The sequence below is a fragment of the Scleropages formosus genome, chromosome 3 (assembly GCF_900964775.1).
Source record: "Scleropages formosus chromosome 3, fSclFor1.1, whole genome shotgun sequence".
Classification (NCBI taxonomy): Eukaryota; Metazoa; Chordata; class Actinopteri; order Osteoglossiformes; family Osteoglossidae; genus Scleropages; species Scleropages formosus.
The window spans coordinates 5935690-5962782 of NC_041808.1; the positions used below are offsets into that span (position 1 = coordinate 5935690).

The following is a 27093-nucleotide window of genomic DNA, read 5'->3' on the forward strand; positions in this document are numbered from 1 at the left end:
CGGCGACGGCGGCGGCGGCAGCAGCGGCGGCTCGAGCGTTCGCCGCCGGCTCGGCCAATGGGAAGGACACGTTTGCGTGACGTCACGTGGGATTTAAAGCGATACCCGGCAGTGCACCAGGACCGATCCTTAATTACCTTTAATAGTTATTAAATAGAGGGGGGGGGGAAGAAAAAAAAAAAAAAAACACTTGAGCGGGAATAAAACAGCGTGAAATGAATGAAACTGGCAGCTTAACAAGTGCGAACACACTCTTACGCTCATTTTTTTACTTGTAATATTCAAACATCAAGTTGTAACAGATAGCAAAAATATTAATTTATATAATTAAAGTATTTAACGGCGTCACACACAAGAGTGCACACGACCTCCGTGCTCCTAAAACAAGAAGGAACATGAATATCAGTGACGTTATTCAAAATAAGTTCGGACACTGGCCCACGAGACCTCCTTACGCCTTGCCGCGCGCTCAGCCCGCCCCCCCCAAAAAAACGGTGGGGGGGGAAAAAACTGGACTTTACTCAGGCGAACCTTTGTACGTTTATTATATATTAATTTTGCCAGCACGCTAAGTAGTATTGTCTTTGTTGTAAACTCCAAAAAGTACCTTTTTTTCATACATATTTTGCGTACAACACGTGAGCGTTGTCCGTGGGCGCACGTGGAGTGTGGTCGGCACGTGCTGGTGGTTCCGGCGGAAGGGCTCATTAGGAAGCGTAGGTGAGCTGCTCTCTGTGTGGGCTGGTGGTGTTACTCTCTTTTTCTTTTTGTCGCCATTGACTTTTGACATTTAGTTGAAACTTTTTTTTTTTTCCCCTCCCCCTTTCCCCACAAAGAAACCTACAGCATTTTACCCATTTATACAGCATGACTCCAATACTGTCCTAATTCAGGGTAAGGAAGAGCTATTTCTGCAGGACCGGAAATTGGAACCGGAACCTCGAACCTACAACCTACTGTCCTTTTTGACACACGGTCAGGTTGCTTAAAACACTCCCAACAGGACTGTGCGCAGGATTTGAAGGGGTCCTTGCGTTCCCAGGCAATGGGCCATGTGGCATGTCCACGCATCCTTCCCGTTACTGAAACTTGTTCGAAATGACCGCTGAGGCTATGTCATAAATTGGCCAGTTGGCTTCCCTGACCCCAGCTGTGAATGGCTCCTCTTCTCGAACCTGGGTTTTAACCCCCCCATGTTCTACCTGCCTTGCCCTTCAGGAGACGATGAGCAACGCCTGTCCTCAGTCTCTGGGTCGCCCCAGCGGGACCAACTGCACCACCCCCGCTGGTTTCACCCCTCAGGTAGGAGGGAGGGGCAACGTGAACTCCCATAGAAGTCGGGAGCCCTGGGACAGCTGCCCCCTGGTGGCACGAGGGGATGGTAGGTGGTCACCCCTGCATCTGTGGCCTACGTGATTCATTTTAAACTGGTTCTGACACGTTTATGTACTTAATAATATATTACATATTATTATTATTATTATTATTATTATTATTATTGGGAAGGTACGGTGACACAGCGAGTAGCACCTGGGTGGTGTGAGAGATTATGGGTTCGATCCCTGCTCAATCTGTGCAGGTTCCATGTTCTCCCCATGTCTGCGTGGGTTTCCTCTGGGTGCTCTGGTTTCCTCCCACAGTCCAAAGACATGCTGTTCAGGTTGACATAGGTCATAGTGTGTGAGTGACGGAGAGAGTGTGTGTGTGTGTGTGTGTGTGTGTGTGTGTGTGTGTGTGTTCCACTGATGTATGTATGAGTGACCCAGTGTAAGTAGTGTATCTAGCAGTGTAAGTCACCGCGGTGAATAAGGTGTGTGGGCTGATAACACTATGTAGAGTTCATGGGAATTTGCATTGGAGAAAAGCATCTGCTAAATAAATAAATGTAATAATTATACATTGGGGAAAAGGCATCTGTGGAGAACACAAATGTAAAAACAGGTAATGTTTAATTTTCTATGTTTATACTTAAGTGTTTGTTTTTTATGTTGCTATATTATGTGGTTGTCTGAAGAACTCTGGGAATACCACTATAATTTAGTTCTGCTACAGAGCAATACAATGACAATAAGTCCTCATTTCACATAGACGCTTTAGTGTGATCATTAATTAGCCCTGTTATCAATGTGTGTCCTCAGAACCGGCCAGCAACGCAGCGATAAACAGTCACTCCGATAATGACCGATACTGCGTAAGTATTAAAGTGAAAAGACGTCTGCGGCGTTTCAAGTAATATTCTATGTATGCCAACCTCAGGATGAGTTATGATGTTCACTTATTTTTGTAGAAAAGTGGTGTGGATGCAGCCATGGTGAAGCTGTGCCACTACTGCGGTCAGCAAGGTCTGTCCGGCCGTTACCGTGTGTGTGTGTGTGTGTGTGTGTGTGTGTGTGTGTGTGTGTGGGATCGCTATGCCTGACTTGTTGCTGTGCAACCTGTAGGGAGCCTGCGCTGTGCGCGCTGTAAGAAGAAGTACTACTGCTCTGCAGACTGCCAGGCCCGCGACTGGACGGCACACAGGCACTTGTGCAAGGCGGTCATCCCACCCGTCTCTGCGAGGTAACCAAGGATATGGCTGTCCAGTCAGGGTATGGGGTCCAACTGAGGGTGTCTTTGGGGGGCGGCTGGTGTTACAGTTCCTTCATAGACCTGACAGGACCACTCTTTGCACTCTGCAAACCCATGCTGTGTGTGTGTGTGTGTGTGTGTGTGTGTGTGTGAGAGAGAGAGAGGAGAGAGACTGTTTATCAGACTATATGTGATCATTTTAAGTCCATTTTGTTACCTGTTGTACCCTTCTCTCCTGTTCTTGTTTCTCTGGAAGCGGGATGTCCCAGAAGCATTTGGCCATGCCCATCAGAACCAGTCCCAGGGGTTTAGTTGCCAAGGTAACAGTTCTGCCGAGAAACCTGGCAGTACTTTTGTGCTGCCAGAACATTTAGTTACTGCCCATGGTTCTGACTGTCTGTTTGTGGCGTGCTCCGTGTCCCACCTGTGTCACAGGAGAGCCTCGGGGGGGGTGCTTCTCCCAGGAGGGTCTACCTGTCCAACATGCCCAGGAACAAAGTCACAAAAGGAGCCCAAGTGGAGGTTTGTTTGGATCTGCAGTTAACTTTCAACAAAGCATATAAATCCAGGCCCTGGATCGTGCTGGACACCTGCATCATGGTGCCGTTTGTTTCACGGCAGGCCTCCGTGGTGGAGCTGAGGAACCCTGGGAAATTCTTCATTCATATGAAGATGACTGTGGCATCCCTGCAGCGCATCAGTGCTGCCCTGCAGAAGGTGTACTCCAGTGTACCAGAGTATATACCTGAATGCGGAGAGGTGTGTGCCACCAGGTACTCTCTGGACCAGGTGAGGACATGCCCACCCCACAAGGGTGCAGGCAGGAAGTGATGATGCTCACCCAGGCCTGAATGTGTCTAGCAGAGCTCTGTCTGGAGTTGTTCTCACACGTGGCTCTGAGGTGTTGGGACTTCCCTGTCCTCGGACCTGGGTCCTAGCAGTCACTCTGGAAATGAGACACAGTAGCTCTTAACCCATGAACACGTGAAATATTCACAGGACTGGTACCGAGGGGTGGTTCAGACCGTGGATGCCCCTTGCAGAACTGCTCACATCTTCTACATGGATTTTGGGAATGAGGAGACTGTGACCCTAGACAGAGTGAAACCTTTGCCGCCTGGTGTTGACCTCCTCCCTCAGTGCGTGAGTGACATTCTGGTTAAGCTTTGAGTGCTGATGGACTCGGTCTGGCTGCCGGGAGCAGAAGCGATGGGACTCGGTCCAGCTCACTGTCCTGTGTCTCTGTGGTCAGGCCACGGAGTGCAGGATGGCTGGCGTTACTCCAGTGACGGGCCACTGGAGCGAGGAGTGCAACATTGCGGTGAGGCAGATGGTGGTTGGGAAAAAGCTGACCATGACTGTGGTAGACATACTGGACGGAGGAGTGTGTGCTGTCGACATTCTCTTGACATCTGGTAGGACTGCCGTCGGGGATGGGAAAGAAGGGTTTTCTCAATGCTCATTCGGTGGTGCTTTGATGGCAGACTCCGCCCCCTGCAGGTAAAGAGCTTAGCAGTTTCCTCGTGGAGCATGGCTATGCTGCCATGGAGCCCACCGGGAGCACAGGCCCCAGTGTCAAAGACATTGGTAAGAGCGCCCCCTTCCTGTCTGGAGGACACCTTCTCTTATGTGAATGAGTTAAGAAAGTTAATCTTTAAATAGTATCTTTCAGCTATTTTGTAAGCTGATCTGCTGTAGTTAAATGGCACAATGACTACTCGGCCTTTCCTGGGGTTTGAACTCATGACCTACAGTCATTTTTAAATGTGGCGTCACTACCTCTCCTGTGTGTTACTCATCCAGCTTTAAGATGAATGCCCCATGGTCATTTTCCTTCCTCTCTGTCTCTGACTCCACACCTTCTCCGTCCCTGTGCCAGAGGGCATGCTGACCGTGGTTCTCGAGGACTTGAAGTCATCGGGGGGGAAGGAGGAAACCGCAGAGGCCAGTCTTCCCAGCCCTCTGATCCACAGTTTGGGGGATATGTTCCATGCTGTTGTCACCCATCTTGAATCTCCTGATGTGGTTGTGTGTCAAAAATTGGAGAATGCAAGTGAGTAGCTTCCTCAGCCTGACTGTGGGTAAATACTTCAGAGCTCCTTCACTGGCTGCTTTTCGCGTTAATGACAACCAATCGAGTGCTCCGATTGGCTGTTTGTCTCTCCGGTTTATTGCTGAAGACTCTTGCAGCCTGGGGAGTGAGGAGTGTTTTCTCTATGTTGGAGGAGCATCTCTCCTGGTCCAGGTGACCTTAAACACTCTTGCCTCCACAGATGTGATCCAGGAACTCCAGGTGAACCTGCATGAGTTCTGCTCGCGTACACCTGCCAAGGAGGATTTCAGACCCGCTCCCAGCTCCGTCTGCTCCTCTCAGTTCTCAGGTAGAGCATCACTCTCTTCTCCCTGCCTTCAAAGACAGCGGTTCCACTACTGCCAAGTGCTTCCATGTGGGATCATGGCTGCCCATCTACTCCACCTGCCTTCTGTGCTGTGGTATTGCTGACTTGTGGGTCTCTCACCACCCTGCAGAGGACAGTCTGTGGTACCGTGCCAAGGTGCTGGGCTACTCCTCGGGAGACCATGTCTATGTGGAATACATAGACTTTGGGAACACGGAGGAGGTGGATCTAAGCTGCCTGCGTCCCATCCCCCCAGTTCTCCTGAACATACCGATACAGGCAATCTCCTGCGCCCTATCAGGTGTGACCCAAAATGGGATCCCAGACCTTCTTGTGGCCCCTGGGTCACTTAGTGCCACAAGCTGTGTTAAAGTGAAGAAGCAGTAGTGTGTTCTCTCCGTCTCTCCTGACAGGTGTGAAGCCTGCCTTGCCGACCTGGATGGACTCCGCCATGACCATGCTCAGGTCTCTCGTGTGCAACCGCATCCTCCGGGTGACCGTCGTGGGCCACCGAGAGGGCACTGCTCTGGTGACACTGGTGGATGAGAACAGTGACCCCCAGATGGATGTGGCAGAGGTGCTGATGGCCAGTGGGTATGCTGTTGCTGATGATGACAATGTCACATGTGGACAAGCAGGAGGACAAGTGACGACAGATTCTTCTGGTAATTTTTTTTTTTTTAAAACGTAACACAAAGTTTTAACCTGTGAATCCTAGAACCACAGTGCCCAGAGTGTGTGTGTGTCACAGGGGCCATCAAACCTGTGGTGAACACAGAATGGAAGTACGCAGAGCTGCCTGCTGATGGACAGATGTTGAAGCTTGTGGTCAGTATGGTGAAGAGCCCAGAGGAGTTCTACTGTCGTCATGGCAACACCAAAGGTGAACTGAACAGAGCTCTTCTCTTTACCTCTGTGCCTGATGGCAACCAAAGACCATGTCTTTAAAGCCTTTTTCATCAGCTTCCAGCTTCCAAAGGTCCTGTAGCAACAGCGTATCGGTGTGATCCTTAAAGAGGAAACTAAAATGTCACCAGTAGGTTGTTTGATTCCCAGATGTCTACGCCTTGGCGGAACTGTCTGCTGCCCTTGTGCAGCACTGCCAGAGTGATGACACAGCTTTTGCGGCTACAGTGGGGCAGCCATGCTGCGCACTGTTGCCAGGTAAGGACCATGCCCACCTGTCTGAAAGACCACTGTTTGTTCGTTTTGAATACCACTGAAACATATTTATCTGCGGCGCAGGGGATGGCACCTGGGGACGAGCCTTGGTTCAGAGCATGGGGACAGACAAGAAGGTCGGGGTGGTGTTTGTGGACTACGGAAACACAAGCTACGTGGACTTGGCGCACCTGCGTGCCATCCATCCGAAACACCTAGAGCTTCCCTTCCAGGCGCTGCGCTGCAGGCTTGCAGGTGGAGTTCTGTGGATTGCAGACAGTTAGGGGGGCGGGGGGGGAGCAATTCTGCATGTCCTGTCAATCGCTAGAGATCAAAATAAAATGTAGACTCACTTTTTCAGTGTAGGGGGTGCGGTGGCACAGTGGGTTGAACCACAGTCCTGCTCTCCGGTGGGTCTGGGGTTCGAGTCCCGCTTGGGGTGCTTTGCGACGGGCTGGCGTCCCGTCCTGGGTGTGTCCCCTCCCCCTCCGGCCTTACGCCCTGTGTTACCGGGTAGGCTCCGGTTCCCCGTGACCCCGTATGGGACAAGCGGTTCTGAAAATGAAAAAATGAAACTTTTTCAGTGTATCCTTGCAGGCAGTTTGAGACTTAAGTAATCTTCCCTTTGAGTGCATTTCTGGTTTTTGTCCTGCAGGTGTCACTCATGTCAAACCCCTGTCCTGCAGGACTACACAAGTGACACAAAACTCGTGTTGATATGCACAAATAATTTTTTTTAGTGATAAAGCAAAGTACCTTGTTTCCTTTCCACTTGCAGGTGTGGAGCCATTGGAGGGACAGTGGTCTGGAGAGGCATTGCAGAGGTTCGAGGCTCTCTGTTTGAGCTCATCACTCGAGGCCAGGGTGCGCACCGTCACGCAGAGCGGTTATGAGGTGGAGCTGATGCGCTGTGGGGTCAGTGTGGCCTCTGTCCTGGTGAGCGAGCGGCTGGCCAGACCTTCTGCGCAGAGCGAGGCTGCAACAACCGCTGTACCACTCGTAGCCACCGCGGCTCCAGCGATGACAGGTTGGTTAACTCGACCCAGGCTGAAATCCTCATTCCTGTTGAGAATGATTTCGGGTCTACGCTCAGAGTCCTCTCTGCATGATGTGGCATCTTCAGAATGGCTCCAGGTATATCTAATAGCGGCTGTGATGGCAAGGCTGTACTGATGATGGTACCTTCATCCACCACCAGGGTGCGCCTTCCCCACAGACTGGCGCACAGCGGAACTGCCCCGCAGCGAGGCCTTCCAGGCACACGTAGCTGTTGTGGTCAACCCTGGCCTCTTCTATTTGGTCAGCACCAATGAGGGTAAGTGGGTTTTGGATTTGGGACGTGCAAACGCACACAAGTTCATCCATTCACACACAAGTTGCTCCCTCTCAGCAGGGCTGGAAGTCTTAAACTGACAGAACACCAGTCGCTAAGGTGCATGCTGGTATCATTATGGCGACACTTTGTTCATATGTCCGTTTATTTGTGTCCAGGAAACAAAGAAAAACTGCACGCCCTGATGGGGGAGCTAGCAAATCACTGCACCAGCCTTCAAGCAGTCTGGTCCGTCGCACCTGAGCCAGGAGCAGCCTGCTGTGCCCAGTTCTCAGGTAGGGAGGTATGGCTGAATGATGCACTGGGGGAAGTGACAAGTTGCAGGTATTCAGAGCTCCTCCTCGTGTTCACCATTTGTCATCTCGCCTGCTCTGGTTTACAGCGTTGACAATCCAGGTGTGCAGACGGCAGAACTCAGAAAAACCTTGAGACGCAGGGACTGACTCATATATATAATTGTTACCTGTGTGACTGCATTAGCCCACAAGGCCCTCACTAACCCCCCCCCCCCCCCTTTTTTTTTTTTTTTTTTTTTTCTTCCCCTTCTTGCATCACATTAATAATCAGTTTAAAGGTAAAATGGTTTTTCACGTCACATTTTTCTCCCATGCGAGGATAATGAGGCCCCCAGAACACAGGTGGGTTCCGGTAATGAGACGATGCAGGTGATCATCAAAGGTGAACATAATGCTCCCCTGCACAGCGGTAACCCTGGTGAAGGAATTTCAGGAAATGCGGTAATTCCACGTCTGCCGTGTGGTAATTACACGCAGGGCGTTTGGAGGAGCTGTTCTCCACGTTCGTACCTGTGATGTCTGCGGGAGACATTCCACTGCACAGGTAAGGACAGCGTACCTTCGCTGAGCTCCTGGCCTCGGGGTACCTGGAGGACGACCGTTGGTGCAGTTTGGTGGTCGCTTAGCAACAAGCTCTAACCAGGATGCGAGATGACCGTGAGGTGATGGACCAGAAAGCAACACGTGGATAGAACGGTCACGATACCAACCACAGCTGTTCTCGGCAGTCCCAGTTGGAATGGAGATGTTTCCTCACAGCTAACTGGGCTTTGTTTGCTCTCCAGGGGACAAGAAGTGGTACAGAGCAGTTGTCCTGGAAACCATGGACTCTGAGGCGAGTGTGCTCTATTCGGATTACGGGAACACGGAGCGGGTTCCGCTTTCAGCCATCTGTCCCATTGCCAGAGAGCACCTGGAGCTGCCGTTCCGCATCATCAGATGTGCCCTGGAAGGTACGGCCTGCAAGCGTGACGTGCGCTTCCCACCTAGTGGTACTTGATCACTGGGACCAGAACAAATGTCATACTGGATCTCTGTGTGCACCGAATATATTGATCCAAATTGTATTAAATTAATTGTATTAGTCATTGATAATGACTCATTGCAATAAGTGTGCACTGTTAGTGCTCTGGGTTGTCATTGACCACAACCGTGACCAAAGTGCCGGTGCACAGTCACAGTAATCTTCCTTCCGCAGGGCTGGAGCTGTGCCCCCCCGTATGGCCTCGCTCTGTTCTCAGGCTGTTTGAGTCGATGCTGAAGGGCAGCGTAGTGGCCTCTGTGCAGGGTTTTGACGGCACATCCTACCGCCTGAACTTGACCAGCCTAACGGAGCGGGGAGCTATGCACGTCAACACCATGGTACTGCGTGCTCTGGAGCAGATGCAGAGCGGCTTCGTGACAGAACTCAGTGGGTCCCAGGTCCACAGCGGAGGTCCGGTTGAGTCTTCGGGTAGCAAGAAGACAGAGTCTGGTACGCGCGGTCAGTCCCTTGGAGGAAGCCGTGGGGCGGTTTCAAATGAACCGCCGCCACGTGACTGCTGCAACGGGGGACTTTGGTCAACGGTGTGATTTGGCTGGAAGATGAGTTCAGATGTTTGCACCTCCCATCTTTCAGAATGCCCAGCGGAGGCTGCGGGTAAAGATGTGAGCAAGACCCAGGTCGAGATGGAGAGGAAGGAAGCTGAGCCGCAGTTGAACCCAGAGGCGCTCCATTCCAGCGATAGACCATCTGACGGTAAGTGATGGAAGCTCGTCACGTCACCTCACCTCAGCTGGGTGTTTAAAAGTGTTTCCTTCATTCAACCTTTTATGAAGAATGAAGGTATTCAATCAGTTGCAGTGTTGTTAAACATAAAATATCTTTCAAACTGTGTAAAATAACTGTCACATCACAACGTTCCCTTCAAGTTTTATTCTCCTTTTAGATAATTCGTTAATGTCTATTTAAAAAAAGAGTAAAGAACTATAAAAATCCGTGAATAAAATGGTTACAGTGTAATATCTTATATTCACGCAATTTCCACATCAGCTCTGTGAACCATCCGCATCTTTCGTTGAGGGTGCACTACGTCAAAGTATCCGCAATGGATTTATAACCGAAAACAGAATTTACTTGAACGTTACTTTTTTGACATGGTTTCCTAGGGTATTAATGCACTTAGTCCAACCTTGGACAAGCTCCTGTATGCTGTCAGAAGGGGGTGGGGGAAGTGTGGCTGAACAATGATCCAGGGCTTCTTTCGCTGTCTGGTTGGTGGTGAATCGATAACTTTTTAGAGATCTGGCCTGTACAGAGGATAGTCAAAATGCCTCAAACCTTCAGTTTCTTCTTAAAATTTATTTGCAACATTCATAACTTATGATTATTGATATTAATTAGTCATAATTGCACATTAACTATTTATTCTAGTGAGGGAGGCGCAGTGGCTGAGTCCTGCTTTCTGGTGGGTCTGGGGTTCGAGTCGTGCTTGGGGTGCCTTGCAATGGACTGGCGCCCCATCCTGGGTGTGTCCCCTCCCCCTCCAGTCTTGTGCCCTGTGCTGCCAGGTTAGGCTCCGGTTTGCTGCGAACCCCCCCCCCCCCCCTTGGAACAAGTAGTTTCAGCCAATTTGTGTGCGTATTTATTTGGTGAAAAGGAACTCCAGTGTTGGATCATGCATTTAGTGCTCTATAGAAGAGCATTGAGGTATAGACAAAACGTCCAGTTTCTGAAGACTTCCATTAGTCTGGCCTGCAGCTCTGTCTTGCGGGTCTTGCGAATCCCCAGAAACTCTTGAGTTGTACGACGCTTTGGAGAGAAGCGTCTGCTAGATGAATAAAGCGACGTTCACAGTTTTACATTTTCCTGCTGTTGGTTGGGTCCTCAAATTCTTCCTGACTCACCATGTAGGATGCTGCCATTTGATGGTTGGCATTTGCTCTCGGCCTTGTAACAGCAAGCCTGTGTCTTGCCTACAGGCGTGATGCATCACCTTCGATACCGTAGTGACCCAAAGGCCGCTGACATCTCGGGACACTGCGGTTTTGTGTTCTTCAGTTAGCTCTCTTGGAACCCATCATTCAGAAACCTTTAACCCCCTTCCAGCGTTGTTCAAAATCAGTCGTGACTGATTTGCGGATGGTCCTCTCCATGAATGCTCACATACTTGTTTGCCAAGCCCACCTTATGGCTATGCTCATCACAGTCTGCTGTAGAGGGTGTGGCCTTGATGGCTCTTCCCCTGAGATATCTGTGCAGCCACTCGTGAGCTTTTCAGTTCTTCTGTGGATACTTTGCTAAAGGCCGACGATGGATCCGTGCTTCTCGTACACCTTCTGTTCATGAAAAGCAGACGGCAGCTCGCTGCTCTTCTCCGGTTCGTATGGTCGGGGTGTAACACCTCCATGATTAACCTAGAGCAGTTTGGACTCATGTCCCAGCAATGCAGACAAACAACTCATTCATGCATATGAAATTACCACTACAGACGGTATAATAAAGAACATAGCTGCGGATAATTCTTGACTTGCCTGCGTGATGAGTAATACTTCAGTAGAAAGAGGAATCGGAGTAAAAATTCCACAACCCATGAAAAAGTTCCATTAAAATTATAAAAAGGAACCCATAAAATTGTGACACCAGGCTCTCTTCTCCTTAGTGACCCCTCTCACCACTCCAGAAGCTGCCCAGTGCTCTTGCTGCTGCTGCTGTGTGGATCTCAAACGGAAGGTGAGTCAGGAGACCAGAGCTTTGAGGCACGTTCTCAGAAGCGAGGACCTGAAGGCACCTCCTCCTCTTTGGTTGCAGATGAATAAAATTGAAGAACTGCTGCTTCTGCTGACAAAGCAGCAGCCAGATGCGGTGACGTCCTCGTGCTACGATGTCTAGGTGCAGCGCGGTTCTTGTCCTCATGGCCCTTCAGCTACTCCAACAGTTCCGTTGTGGTGTTCCCGTTATACTGGAGTACACACTAGTTGAGAGTCATTGGAACATTTCATGGGGTGGAGAAGGTCTCAAGATGTGCACTAGTTTCTGTTTAGCAGGAAGCGCAGTAAAGATGTTTAGATGGTAAAACTGCGTAAATGTTAGCTGTTCCATAACCGACGTGAAAGCGTTTAAAAATTAATATTCGGTAGTCACGTCTCAGGGATGTGCCTCAGGTACAGTGTTTGCTGGTATGTGTGCAATGAGGTGTCACATGGGTTTGATTATTAAAGGCCTTTCACCCTTGCTTCCGTGTGCGTTCTGTGGTTACGACAATTTCGATCTCTCCTCCCTCCCTTCACCCACCCAGGTAGCGTGCAGTTGGGGTCTGTGCCTCTGTCCCTGAGGGTGACTGGTTCCTTGTGCCTCCATGATTTTGCTTTGGAGGTGAGGTGGCTGGAACATCAGCATGCTCCAAGGAGCCCGGGCCTCAGGGCTGACACCCGTGAGCCTCAGCAAGCAGCTCTGTTCCTAGATTCAACAAGTGATCCATTAACCAACGGTCAACCGGTCACCTTGAGTTCTCCCCTGCAACCCACCAGCTCCTTTACCTTTTGAAAGGAAATGTATAAATAGAGCATGTGCTCATACTTTACTGCTTGCCCAAGGGAGAGTTGCAGAGGGCCAGAGTCTATCCCGCTCGCAGAGGGTGCTAGGCCAGGTGTGATCCACCTCGGATAGGACACCAGCATGTGTTACAGATGCATAATGTGCATCTTCAAGTGCCACTTCCCCCCAAAAAAAATAAGTGCATAAGTAGAGGTGAAAAGGAAAAATAATGGCTGATTAATTAAATGGGATGAAAAATCTCTTCTGTTAATGTCCTTGGGCTGTAGGAATGCACATGGAGAACATGCAGACACCACACAGACTGAGCCCGGTTCCAGACCACAGCCCAAGAGCTGTGAGGCACCAGCGCTACTCGCTGCGCCGCCACGCATTACAATAAGTAACGAAACAATATATATATATGTGTGTGTGTGTGTGTATGTGTGTGTATATATATTACACATTTACACTATACTAATAATAAACTGTGCAGCGCAGGTGTTTCACTGTTCTGCGTGTCACCTGAGACGAGGAAGACGGAATGTGTGCGTGTGTGTGTGTCCGTGCGCGCGCGCACCACGGCAGATCGGTGCGGAACATGGAGAGGGAAGAAGGTCTTACACAGATCCGTGCTTTGGAGTCTCTGCTATAAACACACACACGCTGAGGAGCTGAGGAGAGCACACCGACAGGAACTTTTACAGCGCGCTCCGCAGTGCGGAGGGGCTCGAGATCAGCCGATCGAAGGAACACACACGTGCGCGCGCAAAGACGGGTCTGGAAGTGGAGAACCTCAGCAAGAGCATCGAAATAACTTCAGTGTGGAGTTGGGACAGAGTGTGTGTGTGTGTGTGTGACGATGGTCCGCAGCATCGGATCGCGGTGAGTCCGTACGTACGCGTGTGTGTTCGTTCTCCTACTTCAAACGCTGCGTTGTATCGGTTTTGTTTGTCTGTCTCGATGCACCCGGGCGCGCGCACGCCACATGCACACAACACAAGTTCACACGTCTGTGACCGTGAACCTGTGTGATAAAACCGAAGCGCCCGGTCGGAGGTGCTGAACATCTTCATCCATCTCGGTCCAAATGACACTGCTGACTTTACTCTGGTGTAATGTGCTGTTTACTTGTTTATTGGTAACACATACAATTTTTACACTCTCCTTGCCTACAGTCCTGTTTATTGCTTATGTTTCACTTTGACCAGTTTACCCTTGGAGGGGGGGGCATGCTTCTTGTTTAGGAATTACCACATTTGTACTTTCACTATTGAGCTCCCACAGAAGGACCTCTTAGTTGCCATGGCAACCACGAGTTTGAAAGGGGGGTCCGACCAGAGCTGATTCACCGTACTGTAGCCTATTGTGAGCAGATCGTGGCCGTTCCCAGACGGTTACGTGTCTCCGAGATCAGACCGACGCTGGTTGTTCAACGGTAGTCGGCCACGTAGCACCGTGCTTCTCCATGAGGCCATGACCTTTCACCCCACCATTACCACGCCGTGACCCGCCTCCCCTTTCAAGAGCTGCCAGAACAGATGCCTGAACTGAACTGACTGGGTGTTGGGTTAGTGGAGAGCTAAAAGCGGAAACTAAAGAATGTGGTCAACGTGGTTGCTGATGTTTGTGCTCGCTCTTGTTGCCCGAGATGACCGGGTCTCTTCGTGACTGCGTGTGGCTGGAACTCTGAGGTGAGGAACCTGTGCGTCCTGGCACCTCTGAGGAACTGTCCCGTGATGGCCAGATGGAGCTCCACCTTGGAGCCCACAGACCACAGTCCTGTTCCTGCAGAGACAATATAAGTAAATGGTGATGGGCAAATTTATATAGCTGTCAAGAGGTCAGAAGAGACATGGGTCTGAAAGAGATGTTTTGAGACTCTTCTTGAATGTGGGGAAGGATTCAGCAGCTCTGAGGGGTAGAGGCAGAACAACACGGAGAAGCGAGGCCTAGTTCATGGCTTCTTCTTCGCTCAGAAATGACTTTCTTCTGGGCACCTAATGTCTTTTTCTCCCATCCATGTTGTGGCCTTCAAGTCTTGTCCAGAGTGCTGGTGGAGGGTGAATGAAGAAGAAGAGCAGTCATTGAAGCAGAGAGGCAGATGTGTACTGTAGGTCAGTTTCATGCTGTGTGTGTGTGTCTGTGTGTCTGTGTGAGGGAGGCTGCTTGTAGAAGGGTGGATATGAAAGGCTCTTAGAAGGACAGGGCAGCATTTATTAATCCCTCATCGTCTGAATGATCCAGCAGTTGCGGAAAGCAGAGGCTGAGGCCTGGTGATGACTATCAAGGGTTTGGGGGGTGTAGATCAGGGAGACTGGCGCCTCCCTCTGATTCTTATCAGGAACAAAGGCCTGCCGTTCTCCTCACACCACACCAGGAGCCCGCAGGCCACGTCGGTCCTTATCGTCCTTAGCCTCGGTCCTTAGTCAAAAGAACCAGCGTGCTGTTAAAATGAAGGTGCAGACCATCATCTTCCGAGTGAATCGTAAATTTGAAAGAATGCACAGGACATAGGGTTGGATTTGTGTCGCGCTGCATCAGGTTGCCGAGGTTCTTCTGACCCTTTACCATGTTCCATGTTCCAAGAGAACACTGGAAGAATTTCCACAGAAGCAGGATCTGAGGAACCTTGATGACCTTCCAAAACACACACATTCTGATGATCTTGACTTTTACTCTTTGTGCTTTTGAAACTATTAAATCAGTTAGAAATTTAGCTCTTTTCTAGTCAACAGCTCATAAATCATGAATGTGAACAGTAGTTTCACCTGGCTTCATATAAGCAATCTAATAATAAGTATATATAAAGAATTATTCACCCCCTTGGACTTTTACATGTTTTGCAGCATTGAATCAGTGTATTTAATAAGGCATTCTTGACAGTGATCAACAGAAAAACACTGTCAGAAAATAATTTCAAAGAGAAAATGCATTAATAGAATCCAATTTGAATTAATTACACATATAAAATGGTGAATAAATAATTGCAAAAGTATTCACTCCTTGAAGTCAATATTAAGTTGTGGCACACTATAGCCCTTAATTTGTTTTGATAATCCTTTATTGCTTTTTCATATTGTCGTTTAATGTTGTAAAACAATAAAACATGAAAGAGTTCAAGGCAGGAGGGGAGTGAACACTTTTGAATATGCTTGTATTTATCTGCTTTGCAGGTGCCCCTTTCAGCCATAATTTGCTATGCAGTTTGAAGCTGCTCTTTCTCCCCTTTTAGATTTCAGGTCTTCTAGGTCTCCAGGTAGTTGAGTTTTACCATGATGCACAAAGTGAACCTGCCTTTAAAAACAGAAGTAAACACTTTAACGTGGTGTGTAAAAATCTGCATTAACATGAACATCTCAGAACGTCCATAAAAAGCTCAGCAGCTCTTTGATGTGGTTATGAAGAGACACGCTGGCATTCGGCTTCCTCGTAAACGTGCCGCAGCCACTGCCTCCCAGACATGTTGATGTTCGGGGGCTGTCAGCCTTGTGTGTCTAGTTAACTCCTGCTCTTGTATCTCGGTGTTCCTCACATCTCCTCTTCTTCTCGCAGTCACGACACACAAAGGGAGTAGGAAAGTATCCCCTGTATGCAACCAGCCCCACGTGGAACACATCTGAGTTTCGAACCTGCTCCATCAAAGTGGTCTGGTTCTTTGTTTACATGGAGAGCAAACACTGGATTACTGCTCGCTTCCTCAGGGTTTTAGTTCTACCAAAGCAAATATCTCCACCTTAACAAAATCCCATGTTGCCGAGTAGTGGTTTCCCAGGAGGACACTCAAACTCAACTTCTGAACCAGCACCAAAAGGTGATCATTTTTTAGCTCCGTGCCCTGTGACTGTGTGGGTTTCCTCGGGGTGCTCTGGTTTCCTCTCACAGTCAAAGACACGCGGCTCAGGTCAACTAGTGTCTCTAAATTACCCTTTGTGGGTGAATAGGTCTATATGTCTCTGTGCCACACCCCTCAACCTAGCATACCCCCCTCCACCTTCCACCCGGTGCTTCTGGGATAAGTTCCAGATTGCCGTGAACCTGCTCAGGACAACCGGATTGGATGAAATCGGATGGATTGATTATATATCATAATTGTGTCCGGAACTGGCTAAGCAATAACTGCAGACTTTGGAAGACCCCAGAAATCCTGTTAAAATCAGTCATAGCAGCATAACTAGAAAAGATCTACCAACTTGTGTGTGTAAAGACAAGTGGTGAGAAAGGCTCCAAATCAACCATGGTGATTGAAGGAAACTTTCACACATTTTTGCCAAGAAGAAGTGGGGCGATGGTTTACATCAGCGAAGAGTCTTTGGTTGGCTCCGTCTTTCCCGTCTGCGGTTCCGCTCCTACGGAGAGTCCCTTTCGCTTTGATTCCCTCTGGCCGGGAGAGCGAGTGGGCGTTCAGACTGAAACCCGAGGCCCCGGAGTGGGAGTGCAGGATCTTGGTTGGAAGGGGGAGGGGACATGGTCAACATGCTATTCATTCAGGGCCCGTCTGCCTTCTTAACATCTGAATGTGGACCTCAATAGTCGTTGTCTCGTGACTTTCATGGCGTTTTCAACAAGAGACTCGTGCAAAGCTACTCTACCACCACAAAAACTAAAGGTAAACTACTAAAGCTACTCTCCACACTCCCTTGTGGTTTAGGTCTTCTTGGTTCTACTGATCCTGGGAATGATTCTGGTTCTTCATCCTCAGCTTAAAACCTATTATTTCCTACACACCAGGCACCATTTATGAAAGAATTTTAAAAATGACCCACAACTGTGAGATTTTGTTCATGGGTGTGAGAGGCTCTGTCTCATTAGACATGCCCTTTTCCAAACCCACCAGTTGCTGAAAAAAGTACTTTTCCTCATTAGACACACCCCTTTCTACTCCTACTAACTGCCAAATGAAATATTCCCTCATTAGACATGGCTGTGGTGCTGGGGGTTTGGCCAAGGCATGCTCTCTGGTGGGTCTGGGGTTCAAGTCCCGCTTGGGGTGCCTTGAGATGGACTGGCGTCCCGTCCCGGGTGTGTCCCCTCCCCCTCTAGCCTTGCGCCCTGTGTTGCCGGATTAGGCTCCGGCTCCCCGTGACCCCCGAATGGGACAAGCGGTTTCAGACAATGTGTGTATGTAGACATGCCCCTTTCTATGCCCACTAACTGCCGAATGAAATACTCCCTCGTTAGACACGCCCCTTTCTATTCCCTCTTACCGTTTCAGAATTCCCAAGATGCACCTGCCCGGCCAAGCAGCTCTTCTTTCGTCACTGCTGTTGATTCAAGGTAAGCCTTCGCACTCCGTGTGGTTTTTTTCTTCTTGATCACACACCGAAGGTACCAAGGTGCCGGTCAGCTGTGCACCTGAACTCTCCAGGAGCTGTCGGAGGTTCGAACACAAGTCCATAGTAATTTCCCGCGCAATTTCTCGAAGGCCCAGCTGTTCACTGGATGAAGTGTGTGTGTCTGTGAAAGAATGTTGATTGTGCGAAGGGTGTGAGACATGGCACTGAAGTCTTTGCACTGCGATCCTCAGTGAATTAAGGAGAGCGTGAACAAGAGTGATGTTCCTTCGGTGGGGCTTTGTGGTACCACACAGGGCTGACGGGTAATACGTGTCACAGGCATCAATACGTTTTGGAAACAGGCTCACTGTCACTTGCACGGGGAGAAGATGTGGACAAGCTGGTGTGTGTGTGTGTGTGTGTGTGTGTGTAAGTGTGCATGCACACGCGTGCATGCGCACCTGTCAAGGCTGGCCGGGACACAAATCCTCAGAGAGGCAGATTTATGTTGTCACCTGTCACTGATGGCTCATTCAGCTGCTGTGGTCTGAATACACTCTTTCTCTCATTTCACACAGCTCACACACACACATTGTCTGAACCGCTTTTCCCATACGGGGTCGCGGGGAGCCAGTCTGAGCCTAACACGGCGTAAGGCCGGAGGGGGAGGGGACACACCCAGGAGGGGACGCCAGTCCATCGCAAGGCACCCCAAGCGGGACTCGAACCCCAGACCCACCGGACAGCAGGACCCGGTCCAACCCACTGCGCCACCGTGCCCCCCCTCACACAGCTCGCTGTGTTATAAATTACGCTCCCCAAGCGCTTTCAATTCACTTCATTTTCCATGTTGCAAAACGACCGCAGTGAGGATTTCCTAGATGCAATAAACAGCGGATGGAGGGTTGGGGGAGTTCTCTCTTCTGTCTGAAGGAAAAGCGTTCGACACATTTCAGAGCAATCTGTTCACCTCTCGATGTCAATGGGGTGGACCTCGAGTTTGCCTGCACTTCCATCCATGTGGATCCCACCTCTTTCCCCGTAGATCCCGCCTCCTTCCCTCTAGATCCCGCCCTTCCCTATAGATCCCGCCTCCTTCTGCATGGATCCCGCCGCCTTCCCTGTGCTTTTGTAAACCTGCCCCTCACGCAAATTTCTACCTGTTCCCTCAACCACACCCGTGTAGAATTTGCCCTGTAGGGCTGAGAGGTCTGAGGTCAGAGGTGGTATGTGGTGGTTTGGTGTAAAAACCAGGTGTAGTGCCGTCCCTCCTATTTGCACACCGAGGGTGGGGCTGTCCGGCGTGTGCAGGCTTCGAAGGGACAGAACCTCCTCTCGTCCCTAAGCGTCTTGCTGCGGGAAGAATTTAAAACACCCCAGAGCTTCGGCACGGGGTGGAGATGTATGGAATGTGGTACATCCTGGGGACACCCTTAGGCGCAAGCTGGGAATCAGACCAACGGCTCCTGGGGATTTCAGCTCAGATGTTCTCCTACCATTCAGGGGAAGTGTGATCGATAGCCCATAGTGGCTCGGCAGCTGGTTCCCATTAAACGCCAGGGCTCCCCCGACTAGCTGCTACCCCATCTTGGAGACCCTCCCCTTGCGTCTTACACCGTATGGTGGTTGGTTTAAAGCCCTCCCTGTCTTCTTCTCCCTGATCCCTCCGGATAATAGAGCGGTCGGAACCCATCTGCGGTTCGTCTTCAAGCCGAAGCCTCCTCCCCGCAGCCAGCGTTTAGCTGGCGATTCTGTTCATTCTAACCGAATGACAGCTGTAACGATGACATAACCGTGACGTAACAATGCGTGCTGTGTTTTCTGTTACTCGTAGTGCGGTCCTGTGTCTCCGTTCAGGAGATTCACGCCAGTCAGGAGATGATCGTGAAGATCGACTCAGCAGGAGAGTGTGAGTACCTGGGTTTTCGCTCAGATCTCACACCTTCATTATTCCCCACCCACACACACACACACACACCTCCTTCCGTGTGAAGTTAATGCTGAGTTTCGTCGCCTCATCTGCACCCAGTCCTCTCACAGGGGAGCGTGTGTTTGTGTCACAGGACCGAGTTCACACCCACAGGAACGCACGGATCGAGATGAGGCTCTCCTCGTGCGTGTGCCCCTGTGTCTCTGGCCGCGCTCTTACCGCGCAAACGCCTGTGAGGTTGCCGACAGATGTCGACACTTTGACTAGGTGCAGTCGACATCCTGCTGATTTGAGGCTGCAGGTTTGAGCCTGACAGGTATATGGTGTCGGCGAGCTGCGACACGCCCTCCCACAGGTGTGCGGATACCCCCCCCCCACCTGAAAAGGAGGCCTTGCACCAGGCTCTACGCCTCCCGATGAAGCCAGCTTACAGAGAACCTTGTGTCTTTTAAACACACACACACACACACACACACACACACACACATTTTCAGAACCGCTTGTCCCATATGGGGTCACGGAGCCTACCTGGCAACACAGGGCGAAAGGCTGGAGGGGACACACCCAGGACAGGATACCAGTCCGTCACAAGGCACCCCAAGCGGGACTCGAACCCCAGACCCACCGGAGAGCAGGACTGTGGTCCGACCCACTGCGCCACCGCGCCCCCTGTCGTAAGAGTGAATATTGAACGTTAAAATTTCTCGGTAATATGAGCTACTAACTGCCCCCAAAGACACACCATGTACCACCATGGGCTGAGTGAGGCCTGCTTCTTCTCCTTGTCATCACTGACTGTCTCCTGCTTTGTGTGTGTTGTGTGTGTTTAATCGCACCTTCCCGTGGCTTTCTGTTCCACAGCCATGCGGTGCTCTGCCCCCTTTGACCTCCTCCTCCTCCTGGATGGCTCTCACAGTGTGGGCAAAGGGAGCTTCGAGCGCTGCAAACACTTTGCCCAGAAGCTAGTCCGTGCGCTGGACGTAGGTCCTAACAAGGTGAGGTCACGCACGTGTGGCGCGCGTGCGCGTGTCTGCAGGAGTACGTGCCCTGACCAGGTTCCCCCCCCCGTGCTGCTCCTCGGTAGGTGAGGGTCGGGGCCGTGCAGTTCGGATCCTCGCCCCGGTTGGAGTTCCCTCTGGATTCTCACCTGACCGAAGAAGAGCTCGTTAGGCGCTTGAAGAAGATATCCTACAGGTGGGTGTGTTGTAGCGTGACTGTCGGCAGCTGTCGAGTCGTCCCACCCCGCCCCGGTCCTGCTGTGAAATCACGGTCCAGATTGACCCATAAAAACATCACCACCTGTCAAGTGAACAGCTGTAGAAATTACCGTGAAGAACTGGGGAGGTAGCGGGTGTCCGGCGACAATCGGGGCTTCCGAGTTCCAGGATCCGTGCTGCATCGCAGCTGCCTGTCCTTCGGAGGGCGATCGCTGATTGCATCCATACAGAGAGGGATGTAAGCGACTTACCTTAGAAAGATTAGAATTATTTACCCGTTTATATGGTTGGGTAATTTAGGGTACTTTGCTCAAAGGTACTACAGTCAGAGGTGGGATCGAACCTGTGTCCGTGGGATCCAAAGGCAGCGGCTCGAACCGCCGCGCTACCAGCCGCTTCTGGACGGCTTCTCTATCTGGTGTTGGTTCCCGTGTTGTGGTCGCACACTGAAAAGCGAGTTCTTCGCCGGTGCCCCTTTCATTAGATTCGCAGGTGGGAAACGGTCCAGGAAACAGCTCCTGTAAATAAAAAGCCCGAGCGCTCACTGGATGCTCAGAGCGCCCCCTGCTGGGCCTGGTCCCCATCGCCCCTTTTTTCATTTGCTTGGCCCACGGGGAGGAATTCCGCTCACGTATGGTGCTTTGGAAATTAAATTAATACGAGATTTAGGGATTGGGGGCGGGTAGAGAACCTCTTCTCGCAACAAATGCAGCATGTGACTCGATTGCTAAACAGCACAGCAGCCCCTGCAGGCTGCGTAGTGGGTGTGGCCAAATGAGTGGGTGTGGTCAGTGAGTGGGCGTGGCCATTTAGTGAGCTTAGTCTTCAAGAGGGAAAAAACCTCATGCATTTACACTTATACCTGAGGTTACAGGTCATAGTGTGTGAGTGACAGAGAGAGAGAGAGTGTGTGTGTGTTCCGCTGATGTATGGATGAGTGACCCATTGTAAGTAGTGTATCTAGCAGTGTAAATCACCGTGGTGAATAAGGTGTGCGGGCTGGTAACACTACATAGAGTTCATTGGAAGTTGCTTTGGGCAAAAGCATCTTCTAAATAAATAAACGTAATGTAAATGTTATAAGCATCTGACTTATGGATTTTCAAAGATCCAAGCGTTTCTGATTTAATTTATGTTTAATTTTAATTTTCTTCCCCATTTTTTAAAACGTCTTTTTCGCAGATCCCTTGACCCCTGTTTCAGTTTTATCCCAGTACTCAGCAGTAAAATACACTCTGAGGGAAGGAAGGAAGGCTGCATAGCCCAAGGTGGATCACAGTGTGTCTCAGATTTGCTAGATTTCAGTTTAAATTCCTGCATCGAAGACTTTCACAGAAACTCCCCAGCAAATAAATAGCGGTACCTCTCTTTATAACACTTTTCGGAACGGGAAGCGACCAGATGCTGACAAACATGGTTATGTGATTAATTGGTCGCTTGTTCGTGGCCTGAAAAATGAAGTCAGGATTTTAAGGTGAAACACTTTTAAATACTTTCTCCAATTCGCTTTTCTTTCTTTATTCCATCGTTTCATTTTCATTGCGCCACCTCTAGTGTGCGAATGCAGTGTAAAGGACTTGTAAAGATTAGATATATATTTTTTTAAATTTTTCGATAATTTTGAGCAGTCTTAGCTTTAATTTTGCTTTATTGTTTTATGTTTAAAAAAAAAAAAAAGATGAACTGTCATGCCTTCCACAGAGTTCCCCGTCTCACGCCCAGTGTTTGCTGTGTAGAGGAACACTGAGACTCTGCTTTCTATGAACTGCTGATGAACCAGAATAAATAGTTTTACATCAGATTATTCATTCGTTAAAGCTTTATCTACCGTTTTATCAGAACCCAACCCATTAATGAAACGAGCAATTTTGTTGTATCGTTCAGCTTTTTTGACACTGACATAGTGGGTGGTCTTAGGAACAATTCCAAGTTACGAACAAGTCAAGGTGCAAGCGTCTGTATGTATGTGGAATTGTTCTGTTTTGTCAGAGTTCAGAGTGTTTCGCATGACATGAAGAGGCCTGTTGCATGTGACACACACTCGCACAGGTGCACAACAGTCTCTCGTCCCTCCCCAGAGGTGGCAGCACTCAGACGGGCCTGGCGCTGAAGTATGTCCTGCGGAAAGGGTTCCCCGGGGGGCGCGACGGCGCAGCCCCCCGCGTTCTCGTCCTCCTTTCCGACGGCAGATCGCAGGGCGACCCTGAGCCCCCTGCCTTGCGGCTGAAGCGGGATGGAGTCGCCGTGTTTGCCGTGGGGGTCCGCTATCCCAGGTGAGCAGCGTTGCCGTGCTTGCGCGTCTGCCGTGTGGATAATGTGGCGGAGGCTCAAGTGGTGTAACCATGGCAACGCACAAGCTCTTTATTTCCGACTGGTGCACAGTGTGGCCACTCGCCACGCTGATGGCCTTTGACCCTGCCGTGGCCACGTTGACCCCAGGGAGGGAGGGGTGTCTGGAGCTCCACGCCCTTTCCTGCGCAGTGTCTGGTTTCTGATGATGAGACCGCCCACTTTTGGCAGGTGGGAGGAGCTTCACGCCCTCGCCAGTACGCCCAGAGAGCAGCACGTGCTGTTTGCCGAACACTTCGCCGACGCCGTCAACGGCCTCCTCAGCACCCTGAGCGCCTCCGGCGTCTGTGCCGCAGCGCCGCCAGGTAACGGACACGCACCCTGCGCCGCGTCTCCCGAACAGGTGGCGTGCGGAACTCGTGTGTGTGAGCAGAAAGCCGCAGGTGATTAACCCTCAGAGTTGTCTCGCTGCACTCAGGCTGCCGGGCGGAGACCTTCCCTTGCGTGCAGAAAACCCTGGAGACGGTTAAGGAGCTGCAGGGCAACTTTATGTGCTGGAAAGGGTCCAAGGGCTACTTACCTTCCGCCTCCCTCTGCCCGTACTACAGGTGAGTTAACTCTTTACCGTAGGTGAGTACAGTCATTTTACCACAGGTGAACACTGGCCCTGTGAACACTGAGGCCTTCGCACCAGTGACAGAACTGTGTTGCTTTGCTGCAGGTGGAACAGGGTGTATAAGAAACACCAGACGACTTGCCACAGAACCGTCTGTTCAGGTAAGTGTCTCACCTGGAGGAAACCCTATAGTTCACATATATATATAAACTGTATATAGTTTATTATTAGTTATTCTATTAGTCGATAGTTATTACATCTATATAGGGGGTAAGTAGTATAGCGGTTAAAGTTGCCATCTTCAGACCCAAAGGTTGTAGGTTCAAATCCCACCTCCAGCTGTAGTACCCGTGAGCAAGGTACTTAGCCTCAATTGCTCTGGTAAAACTATCTGCCTGTACAAATGGGTAAATAATTCTGAGTGACTTTGGAGGAAAGAATCAGATAAATGTACATAATTGATATTTTAATTGAGATTTATATGAAGTCAATGTGCTGGAATGTTTTGTTTGCCTGCTCTCTAGGGTTTGGGTTTATTTTTCAGCTCCGCGGTTGCGGATGAAAACACACCTGAGTGCACCGTTTCGCACGGGGGGGGGTATTTACTGTGTCACTCCCTCCAGAACCCTGCGATTCCACCCCCTGCCAGAACGGGGGCACCTGCGTGTCCGAGGGGCCGGAGACGTTCCGGTGCTTGTGCCCCCCGGGGTACGGCGACAACCCCACCTGCGGTGAGCTCCGGGTCCCGGGCGCGGGAGGGGCCCTCAGTCATCCGCGATTTCGCTGATGGTTGATGTCATTAATCCATCCAGGCGGAGGCATATCTGTTTTCGGTGAAACTGTTGTAGCTGCACAGCTCTTTATAGTCAAAATCCAGCATATATTAATATTAATATTAATGCCATGTAAGTGATGTCCGCCTCTTCCTGCTCTGCCAGACCCCCAGCTGACCCTGGAGTGTACCGTGGACCTCTTGTTCCTTGTGGATGGCTCCTCCAGTCTTGGCCTCGAGGGCTTCCTGCACTTCAAGTCCTTCCTCAAGCGCTTTCTTCAGGTGGCGCTGGGGGGCGACACCCCGGTAAATGTGGGCGTGGCCCAGTACAGCAGCCAGGTGACGATGGAGGCGAAGGTGGGCGAGTACCGCAGCGTGGACGAGCTGCTGCGGGCGGTGGAGGCCACGGCCTACGGACGCGGCGGCGGCGGCGACCCTCACACGGGTGCGGCGCTGCAGTACGTCACGCGGCACGGGTTCACGAGCCGTCCCGTGTTCGCCGACGTGCAGGACGACCTGCCCCGGGTCGTGGTGCTGCTCTCGGGCTCCCCGTCCGCCGACCCCGTGGACGAGCCGGCCAGGTACGCTCGAGACCGCGAGATCTTCCTCGTGGCGGTGGGACCCGAGGCGCTGAAGGCCCAGCTGAGCAACATCACGGGGAACCTGCACCGAACCGTGACCTACAGCGCCCCCGGTGGCCTGGAGGCAAAGATTCCTGAGCTACGAACCAAGATTTGCAGCGTAGACAACCAAGGTAACGTAGTGGTTAGAGCCACTGCTTTTGGAGAGGTCACAGGTTCAAATCCCACCTCCTTTTATAAGGTACTTACCCTTAAATAATACGATTAAAATTACCTAGCTGTACAAATGGGGTGAATCAGGGTAAGCGGCTGCAGAGAGTGAATGTTCTCTTTAGAGGGCCCGTGTTACACTGGCTGGCATAACTCCACTCTCTCATCCTCATATCCCTCTCCCAGGCTGCCCAGGTCAGGCTCTCGACCTGGTCATGGTTCTGGATGCATCGGCCGCTGTGGGACGGGACAACTTCGCACGCCTGCGGGACTTTGTGAGGAGCGTCTCTGTGCAGTTTGACATCAACCGCGATGTGGCCCAGATCGGCCTGGTGGCGTACGGCCGCATGCCTGTGACGGCGTTTGACCTGGACACCCACGCCTCGGGGGCGGCGGTGCTGCGAGCTGTGGGAGATGTGCCGTACCTGGGCGGGGCTTCGTCCACAGGCAGCGCCCTGCTGCACGTCCACAGTGAGACCCTCACCGTGTCCCGAGGAGCGCGGCCCGGCGTCAACAAGGCCGTCGTGGTCGTCACGGATGGGGCCGGAGCCGAAGACGCTCTGGTTCCGGCACAGAAGATACGGGACAACGGCGTTTCCATCTTCGTCGTCGGCATTGGGGACGTCCAGAGGGACAGTCTGCTGCGCATCGCTGGCTCCGTGGGCCGCATGGTGTCCGTGGCGTCCTACGAGGACCTGCAGTACTTCGATGAGGAGCTCGTGCAGATGTTGTGTGCAGGTGAGCCTGTCTCCGTGTTCCTGCGCGTGTGTGTGTAAACCGCACTGGACACTCGGTTACTCCCTCTTGCAGATGCCAAGCGACCCGTGGATCTGTGCAGGCCCAACCCATGCATGAATGACGGGATCTGCATCCTCCTGCGGGGCAGCTACCACTGCGAGTGCCGGGGCTGGGAGGGGCCGCACTGCGAGTACCGTGAGTTCCCTGCTCAGCGACCCCCACCTGCTGGCGCCCGATGCTCAGTGCTGGAGTTACACACGCGGTGCTGGTGTGCGTTCGCAGGTTCTGCTCGGCCTCCGACCCGAGGTGACCTCCCGCGGCCCGCGAGCCTCAGACGCTCCCAGTGGAAGAGCCATAAAGAGCTGCGGATGCAGCGCAGAGCCGCGCGCCACCGAGGACACGCGCACGCCGCGCACGCTGACACACACCGTTAATGATACACACTCCTGTCACACGCAGACGCAGGGACACACCCTAAGAAAATCCAAACGTTTCCGAATAAGGTCTGAGTCTGACGTCCCCTTGGCAGTGACACTTTGACACCCTGGACACACCGGTCCCACCGGACTGCCATGACCGCAGACCCCTGGTGGACTCAGGACTCCGAACCCAAACCTTCCTATTGTGATTTAACACACTTTAGCTCCTCTCAGGCCTCTGCGTCCAATGTGGACAGCACGTCTCGTCCCACTGCGGAGAGACCCATCCCGCCGCTCCGGCTCCTTCTCTTTGAGACACACCTGTTCCACAGTCTCACGATCGTCCCTCAGTCGTCCTGCTTATGGAGGGCATCTCCCTGTCAACTCGGAGACACACAGGGATCGTTTGGTGCTGCTAAATATTTATTGTTATGCTTAATCACTGTAACACTGTACACTGTATCATAAAAACAGTAAAAATACCTTGTTTTATACACCGCTTGGTTTTCATTTTAGGCCACGTGTTTGCTCCCTGTAATGGAATTGGAACGCCCTTTCTATTACATTCCGTTAAAGAATTTACTAGGGCCTTCAGTGATTGACCGCTGCCCTGTGTGTGTGTGTGTGTGTGTGTGTGTGTGTGTGTGTGCGTGCGTGCGTGTGTGTGTGCGTGCGTGCGTGCGCGCCCCCGATCTGGATGGGCTCCTTCCTCCTGCCCTGCGCTATACCAGTAAGAAATGTACCACTAGATGGCACTATAGTGCATTTTTTACTG

General features: G+C 51.2%; 2 protein-coding genes and 1 long non-coding RNA gene across 6 annotated transcripts; all 3 read left to right on the forward strand.

The window, feature by feature from the left end:
- The first annotated feature begins 597 nt into the window (after positions 1-597).
- LOC114910252 (uncharacterized) lies at positions 598-2191 on the forward strand. The gene is made up of 3 exons (XR_003797570.1): positions 598-720; positions 1219-1381; positions 2139-2191. It is a non-coding gene; the product is annotated as an uncharacterized LOC114910252 (long non-coding RNA).
- Positions 2192-2293: 102 nt separating this feature from the next.
- On the forward strand, positions 2294-11757 carry tdrd1 (tudor domain containing 1). Of its 2 annotated transcripts, XM_018762595.2 has the most exons (23): positions 2294-2342; positions 2442-2559; positions 2825-2888; positions 3004-3090; positions 3190-3357; positions 3568-3711; positions 3821-3983; positions 4069-4155; positions 4448-4621; positions 4842-4949; positions 5098-5268; positions 5381-5632; positions 5719-5850; positions 6024-6131; positions 6213-6383; positions 6907-7155; positions 7327-7443; positions 7620-7736; positions 8543-8710; positions 8956-9231; positions 9376-9495; positions 11399-11469; positions 11548-11757. In XM_018762595.2, exons 1-23 carry the CDS (start codon positions 2309-2311, stop codon positions 11626-11628), a joined length of 3180 nt encoding a protein of 1059 aa, XP_018618111.2. In that variant the 5' UTR covers positions 2294-2308; the 3' UTR covers positions 11629-11757. The 2 variants fall into 2 exon arrangements, with proteins under 2 accessions (XP_018618111.2, XP_018618114.2); XM_018762598.2 differs by lacking the exon at positions 8956-9231.
- A 1197-nt stretch (positions 11758-12954) lies between these two features.
- Positions 12955-26948, forward strand: vwa2 (von Willebrand factor A domain containing 2). 3 transcript variants are annotated; one of them, XM_029250244.1, is made up of 14 exons: positions 12955-13155; positions 17486-17547; positions 19381-19455; positions 20338-20471; positions 20561-20670; positions 22772-22966; positions 23214-23347; positions 23461-23590; positions 23704-23759; positions 24222-24329; positions 24537-25124; positions 25348-25899; positions 25972-26094; positions 26182-26948. In XM_029250244.1, exons 1-14 carry the CDS (start codon positions 13133-13135, stop codon positions 26331-26333), a joined length of 2442 nt encoding a protein of 813 aa, XP_029106077.1. In that variant the 5' UTR covers positions 12955-13132; the 3' UTR covers positions 26334-26948. The 3 variants fall into 3 exon arrangements, with proteins under 3 accessions (XP_029106077.1, XP_029106075.1, XP_029106076.1); XM_029250242.1 differs by having other exon boundaries at positions 25972-26948; XM_029250243.1 differs by lacking the exon at positions 12955-13155 and adding an exon at positions 13836-13964 and having other exon boundaries at positions 25972-26948.
- Positions 26949-27093: the final 145 nt, after the last annotated feature.

Coding starts and splice junctions, on each gene's coding strand:
- tdrd1 (XM_018762595.2), top strand. CDS start 2,309: ATGGTGAAGCTGTGCCACTACTGCGGTCAGCAAG. Junction 2,560..2,824: donor ATCCCACCCGTCTCTGCGAG/GTAACCAAGGAT, acceptor TTTCTCTGGAAG/CGGGATGTCCCAGAAGCATT. Junction 11,470..11,547: donor GTGTGGATCTCAAACGGAAG/GTGAGTCAGGAG, acceptor CTTTGGTTGCAG/ATGAATAAAATTGAAGAACT.
- vwa2 (XM_029250242.1), top strand. CDS start 13,133: ATGGTCCGCAGCATCGGATCGCG. Junction 22,967..23,213: donor GTGGGGGTCCGCTATCCCAG/GTGAGCAGCGTT, acceptor CACTTTTGGCAG/GTGGGAGGAGCTTCACGCCC. Junction 23,591..23,703: donor TCCCTCTGCCCGTACTACAG/GTGAGTTAACTC, acceptor GCTTTGCTGCAG/GTGGAACAGGGTGTATAAGA.